Here is a 7,707-nt window from a genome sequence, read left to right on the forward strand (position 1 = left end):
TAAGAAAATTTTGCCATAACCTCCTTTGTATGGTTGACCATTTTTCAAAATTTTCTATCCTCAAGTTACTTAAAAATTATCCCAAATGGTTTAAAGCATTCTAAACTAATCAAATTTCACTTTTAAAAGAGAAACAATATGAAAAGTTTAATTCTAATAATTTGATTACTTATCTAGGATAAAGAAAGGCTGAATTTAAGAATGAAGAGAGGGGGAAAGCCTTTCCAACAAGGCATAACATCATTTTTTTTCATTTTTAAGAAAATAAAAAATTAGAAAACCATTAAAAAGAATAAAGAAAAAGTAGGATTTCTAGCTTACTTGAATTTTTGTGAGCTTTGCTTTGGCTTGATGGTTTGAGGGATCTACTCTTGTTTGCAACAAGAGTGGCCACCAATTCTTTTGAAGAGGGAAAGGTCAAAAACTAATGAATTATCAATAAATTCACTGTTTTTGGCTCTGGGGTAGAGTAGAGTAACAGTGCATAAAACACTATTAAGCTTCTACAAAGGGGGAGGCTTCTATTTATAGAAAAAAGTGAGCTTCTAACCAAGCAAACTGATTCTAGAATTTTCCAGATTAGTTTGGTCAATTTTTGACCATTTTTGGGTCAGTTTAGCTTACTTTTTGGAACTAGACTTGAATCAGGAGAGAGGAGAGATGAAATATCTCAATATTTGAGAATTTAAAACTCCACCACACATGTGAAATAGGTGCCTCCTTCATGAGGGGGAATCCCCACTCTTGAGGTGTCAAAAATTTATTTTTTTAGTATTTCCTTTGGTCCTTAGTCCACTCTTCATCTTATGTGAGTATTTACTCATTTTTGGGGAGATTTTCTTTCCTTTGGTCCTTAGTCCACTCTTCATCTTATGTGAGTATTTACTCATTTTTGGAGAGATTTTCTTTATTTCTTCAATTTATCTCCTCCATACATTTGGATGAATCTGATTGGTCCCTCAGAACCTTAATTTAAAACTTTCAAAAAATCTGGACCGTTAGGGAGGATAAGGCCTTTAGAACAGACTATAATTTATTTCTAATGCACCTTCTGAAAATCTTTTTGAAGTTCTGTTTCGAGGGAATTTATTTTAATAAGAAGAGATATTTTTCCATCCAAAAATATCTAAAATTTGAATAATCTCTCTCTAGAACATTTTCTCTCTCTAAGCTAAAATAGGTAGAAACAAGGTCTTTTATTATTCTGAAGAGGGAATTGATTACAGGGGGAAGATACTTGACATCTTGAGGGGCTGGGGAGGAATCTTACATTCTCTCCCACTTGAAAAACACGAGATGTCCTCATCTCGCAAACTGGGGGTAATCCCGCAAGATGTCCTCATCTCGCAAACTGGGGGTAATCCCGCAACAACAGCTCGGCTTCTTTCTCCCAGGTGGCATCTTCAAAAGGATAGAACTTCCATTTAACCAATAATTCTCTCAGAATTATATTCTTGAGAACCTTCTCTCGAACATCAAGGATTTCTTCAGGTTGGAGTTCCATTTGCCTTTGGGTTGAAGAAGTTGAGATTTCATCATCAAGCACATGATTTGGACTTGGTATATACTTTTTAAGTAGGCTGACATGAAATACATTATGTACTTTGAGATGAGGAGGCAGAAGAAGTTTGTAGGCTAAGTCACTTACTTTCTTTGTAATCAGATATGGCCCACAATATCTGGGGGATAACTTCTTGTACTTCCCAAGAGATAGAGAACTTCTTTTGGGGCGTACTCGAATGAAGACCATATCTGCTTCTTTGAATTTTCTATCTGTCCTCTTCTTATCTGCATACTGCTTCTGTCTATCCTAAGCAACTTTTATATCTTTGCGAATTGACTGCATTTGCTGCTCCATGTCGTTAAGCATCTGTCTGGACATCTCAACCCTAATCAATGGGTCAGACCAAGTTAATGGAGTTAAACAATCTTGTCCATACAGAGCTTTGAAAGGGCTCATCCCATTACTTCGATGATGATAAGAAGCATTGTAGGGAAACTCGACTAGGTGCAGATAACTTAGCCACTTCTTGGGTTCCCTGCCATAGCATGATTGAGTATATCTTCGATTACTTGGTGTATCCTTTCTGATTGACCATCGGTCTCGGGGTGGTAAGCTGTGCTGAGATCCAAGAAAGTTCCTACTGCTTCGAGAAATGCAGTCTAGAATCTTGACGTGAACTTGGGATCTCGATCACTTACTATTCTCCTTGGTAGGCCATGCAATTTGAAGATTTCCTTGAGGAACACTCTGGCCACATCCACTGTACTGTAGGTTTCTTTTATTGGAATCAGATGGGCAACTTTGGTTAGTCTATCAACTACCACATCCATTGCAGCGTAGGTTTCTTTTATTGGAATCAGATGGGCAACTTTGGTTAGTCTATCAACTACCACGAAGATAGAGTTGTAACTTGATTGCACTGAAGGTAATCCAGTAATAAAATCCATATTGATACATTCCCACTGCATCTGGGGGATGTCTAATGTCTCTTTTACAGCCTCTAACCAAGCGCTTGTTCCCGCACACACCCTATTCACTTGTATATTTCAACAGAAGGTACTAGCCTTTCCAAATATTGGCCACTTTATAGGTAGTGGACAAGCCATGGGACAAACCCCACACGTTAGTCACTTGGCAGATTGGAGTGAACACCCTGCACAGCTTTGGTAGAACTGGGCATCGTAAGTCGAGTCATGATCTTTGCTATCCGTGGCAACCATCATCCCTGATCTAGAGCGTGAGCTTCAAGGGCAAGCATTGCACACTGTTGTTGCCATAGGATCGCCGAAGAGGAAGGTCAAGCAATACTGAGACCAAGATGATGGTGATTATGATGAAGATCGTGATGGTTATGAGAGGACAATCAAGAAGTCGATGTTGATAGCAGCGACAAACAAGTATGTTGTGTTTGTAAATAGAAATAAAAAACTAGTACTGAAAAGAGAAATGACAAACAAGTATGATCACTAGTGTCTTTTCAGATATGAAAAGGCACATCCATTATCTATAATAATGCAATGCTTGTTAAATAAATAATGACGAGTTCGAGCGTGTGTAACTATTGTAAACACTTCTACGTATGCGACTTCGTGTGTGTCTTTGAGAGAGATGCTAGAGAGCCATGCATTGAATTCTATAATATACGATTCTTTCAAAATAAGACCCATCTCTCTCTCTCTCTCTCTCTCTCTCTCTCTCTCTCTCTCGTGCAGACATTTTCATGAATATAGACTATGGAGTGAGATAGAAGCTTGTTACAATTATGCTTGCTCAAGGAGACCACACAATAGCTGTCTCTCTCCTCTCTATGTGTGTGTGTGTGAGAGAGAGAGAGAGAGAGAGAGAGAGAGAATAGACTATTGGAAACCTTTCGACCAAGATCTTAAGAGCTTGGAATCCTTGTGCAGAAATTTCCTATGGTCATGTGATGCCTTAACTTACAAAATCCTGAAAATTGCTTGTAGGAATTATTATACCCTCCCAAAGTCCCAAGGAAGGCTAGGCCTCCCAAACATCTTGGAACTTGCACAGGCAGGCTAAGTGTGAAATGGATGATTAGGAGCCTCCTCTCCCCTTTGTCGAACTAGGCCACACTTGTGCACTTGAAACAAACCAAACATAGGTTGAAACAATTCAAAAGATGGCAAGACCTCCCTGGCTCCACTCTTTTCTTTAGCCCCATCTAGATCGTGCCATTTGATAGCCCATTGATCAAAGGTATCTGGAACTCATGGAATAAGACAAAAGAGGAACTTTCCCTCTCCCCCCAACTTTGACACAAAGTCACCAACCATCATGAAAGAAGACTCGGTCTGGGTCTCAGTCCTCCTTAGGGAGTTTATACACAACATGCAAAAAAGGGCATTAGAGTCTGGATGGAACAAAATACAGAGGACGTGGAAATCACCAAAGGAACTGTAAGAAACGTTAGACTCTCACAAAGGGACACATGGTTCATATTGGACATGTTGAGCTAGTGGGACCTAGATCTCCCTCCCCCATTCCTTCAGCTCAGAGGACATTTGATCCATAAAGCTTTTACCTAGGGTAGCCAGCTAAGTCTTCTCCCAATAAATACCCTTCATCATCCCACATCCCTATGCACTACCACTTGAACAACAAGTGGAACTCGCAGTGGGAGAGGGGCCAATGGAACTTCATCTTCACCCACCTCTGGTGGTTGCCACTTATCCAACCCAAAAAGCCCTTCCTTCTATGGTTAATCATGTACATAGCTGTCTAGACTAGCTCCAAATTTCTTCAAATGGGCTTTGGAGATGGAATATCTAAGCAATGTGGAAAAGTTGAGGGATCCCTTGCCCACCTCTTCATGAGATGTGATTATAATGAGGAAGCCATTTTCTATGTGCATATGTGCATCTCACCTATCTTCAAGGGCCATCTTACCTGGTAGCACATTCTGTTGGGAGTAGCACCCAATTGCCATCATGTACAAAATTGTGTAATATCATTAGAGTAGAATTCATGTGGTCTATTTGGATTGCCGGAAATCAAAAAGTGTTTAACAATATGCAGATAGATGTATTGCCCTATCTGAGAGAAAGCTTGTATGTGTAAATAAAACTGGTGGTTGAGGCCAAATGCAAAATGTAGGAAGTGCATTCAAGGACTAGCAAGATAGAGGAAGTTATGCATACCCTAATTGTGAAAAGGCAATGCAATGCCCAAATTGCCTGCATCACATAAGACTCTAGCAAGAAAGCTGTTGTTTTGCAGTCTTTTTCCTTTTCTGTGCTCACTCTCATAAGAATAATCTGCTTTTCTCTGTCACTCGTTCAAAAGTCTTTTTATTCCTTCTCCTTTTCTCTGTTCACTCTCATAATATAATCTGCTTTCATAAAAAGAAAAGAAAAGAAAAAACGTGTACGTCCAAAAAATGTCAACTCATATCAACTAGTCTCGAGCAGTGCATGGAGTTCTAGTAGTACACACGTGTAAATATGATTGCACACGGGCAGAGGCACGGGTGACGGCAGAGAGAGAGAGAGAGAGAGACTCGGAAGACTCCAAGAGTTAAGACTGCTACGTCGGTGCGTGCATTATATCACGTAGTTTTGCAAGGCAGTACTCTGCATCCACGACAACTAACGTGATCTTTTCATCAGCTAAAATAGAGATTAAAGTCCTTAATAATCTTCCTTCTGTAGCTGAGTTCTCCCCATCAACGTTCTGTATAAATTAATATACGATTCTTGTCTGTGATTACGATGATCAGAACGATGATGCAGATGTTGGATTGTAATTCCATTCGTGATAAATTAATATACGATTCTTTCAATAAGACCCATCTCTCTACTCTCTCTCTCTCCCCCCCCCCTCTCTCTCTCTCTCTCTCGCGTGCGCGCGTACAGATTTTTTCATGAATATAACCTATGGAGTGAGATAGAAGCTTGTTACAACAATTATGGTTGCTCAAGGAGACCAAACAATAGCTGTCTGTCTCCTCTGTGTGTGTGTGTGAGAGAGAGAGAGATTAACCTAAAGAGAGAGAGAGAGAGAGAGTAGGTGTTTTCTTCTGTACTAACGGACCGCAGTACTATGGGTTGTTTTAAAAAAATGTTGTCGTAGATGCATGAGTGAACTAATTACCAGTAATGCAACCAAATTGGCATTATTAAACCTAGTGAATGCTTAATGCAAAGGCTGTTTTAGGACTTCACTCCAGTTAAACCGATTGCTGGAGCCTCCCATTTTTGTACTGAGTTACAACCGTAGGGATAAATCCAAACTAGTGGGCGCCTCTTCATTGGGAAATGGCAATATTGATGTACTGGCATGCTCAATAGCATCACCTGACTGTGAGCTCGGATTTGAAAACCCACTCCAATCTACCAAATTCTCACTCTGCCGTTTAAATCTGTCTTCACTGTCATCCTCCATATTGACGGACGGGCTTGGCATGGGTTTAATGCCGGCAAATCCAAAAGGTTCTTCAAAGCTATCCACTCCAGTCATTGATTTGTACCCATTAATAGAAGACTTCACTAATTGGGGTCCTTTGGAGACATTATTCATTTTGAACGCAATGGGTTTGTGGATGAAAGAGTGGGCTTTGATACCTAGGAGCCCTGGGATAATCTGATCAATACTACGACGGCCATATGATAAGCCAAGAGAGCCACCAAGATTATTATTATCATCATTATTACTAAGATTACTATAAGGATACTGTTGGAAATAGTTAAAAGGGGAATTATTGGGTGGTACGGGTTTAGTCTTCCGTGCCGCTGAGCGCTCTCTTTTGTGTGCATTCTGATGGCCTCCAAGAGCTTGAGAGCTGTAGAACTTTCTAGAACAGAAGTGGCAGAGGAAGAGCCTGGCTGGCTTATCATTAACGTTGCTAATTGCAGCAGTTGTCTCGGCATGGCCTTGCTCTTTGTTAATATTTAAGCAGCTATCATGATGATGATCACCATACACTAGTGGTCGCTTGTCTTTACTGGGTGGAGAGCATCCCCATTCATGTGATTTCTTCTTGGAATTTGAAGGCAATGATTCCCCATCCCCTGGATTAGTGTTAATCTGCACTTCATTAAGCTGATTGAAGCGGAGTATGTTACCTGGTTTTTGGCCTTCGATTGTGCGGAAGAGGTTTAGGTGGATATCTTCTTCTGATGAAAAGACTGAGTACTGCTTTTGCATTGAGTGCAATGGCGAAGATTGAATTTCAAATGAAGAATGTGAGGCCATTTCGGGATTCGAACTCTGCACCTCTACATGCGAGCATGCGTTTCCATTGACAAGTATATTGGCCATCGTTCTTTTGTCTGAACACACACAAACCCTAACACACTCTGTCTCTCTCACTCTCACGCGCGCACACACACACACTCACGCGCGCACACTTTCTCACTCTCTCTCTCTCTCTCACACACACACACACACACACACGAGCCCTTCTCCCTCTCCCCCCTCTTATCACTCTCTCTGACACACACCCACCCACATACACACGAACCCTTCTCTCTCTCCCCCCTCTATCACTCTCTCTACACACACAGACCCACACACACACGCACCCCTCTCTCTCTCACACACACACGCACACAAACCTCTCTTCTCTCTTTTACTCTTTCACTCTCACTCTTACTCAGACATGCGCACAGTGATGACACAAGGTGCAGCTCAACAATAAGATCGATTGAACTGCCGATAAACCCACTCATAAAAATAACTAGGTATAATCATTGATAAGGCCATTATACCAATATATTTGCTTGATGATGCAGGGAAAGGGAAGAGTGGGAACTACTAACAAGTGAAGGGTGGGCAAATCAATACTGAGAACGCGACATGTAAATCGTGGGAGTGAATAACGCGGTTGCATGCAGAGGCAACCGTGAGTTGAGCTTTGAAGTGTAGTGTCGTATAAAATTAAGAAAGGGGGGACGGCGTGTGTCTGTTTTTAGGAAGGGGGATAGTAAGGACGTGTGGGGAACGGCAACTGCGGTTACGCAGAGACAGACAAAAACACACACACACACACACACACACACATTCACCAGCAACTACAACACATAACGATAGCGCCAAAATGTACACGTACGTCCGTACGTACAGTCAACAAGAAGAGCGTAGTAGAGCTTCTCATTCAACATTCATAGTCTTAATAGTGCTCAAGTTTGAAGCCTTCCGACGGCATCAAATCCCTTCAAACCTTCTAGAAACCGCCCCTTGGAAAA

At 41.1% G+C, this 7,707-nt stretch overlaps 1 protein-coding gene across 1 annotated transcript; it reads right to left on the minus strand.

Moving 5' to 3' along the window:
* Window positions 1-5,598: 5,598 nt before the first annotated feature.
* On the minus strand, window positions 5,599-7,414 carry LOC147632545 (zinc finger protein 3-like). Its single transcript, XM_086806881.1, has one exon. The coding sequence runs from the start codon at window positions 6,779-6,781 to the stop codon at window positions 5,729-5,731; it is 1,053 nt and encodes a 350-aa protein (XP_086663007.1). The 5' UTR covers window positions 6,782-7,414; the 3' UTR covers window positions 5,599-5,728.
* Between the last annotated feature and the right edge of the window lie 293 nt (window positions 7,415-7,707).

The sequence above is a fragment of the Cibotium barometz genome, chromosome 13, assembly GCF_041138505.1.
Source record: "Cibotium barometz isolate CiBa-2024 chromosome 13, ASM4113850v1, whole genome shotgun sequence".
Lineage (NCBI taxonomy): Eukaryota > Viridiplantae > Streptophyta > Polypodiopsida > Cyatheales > Cibotiaceae > Cibotium > Cibotium barometz.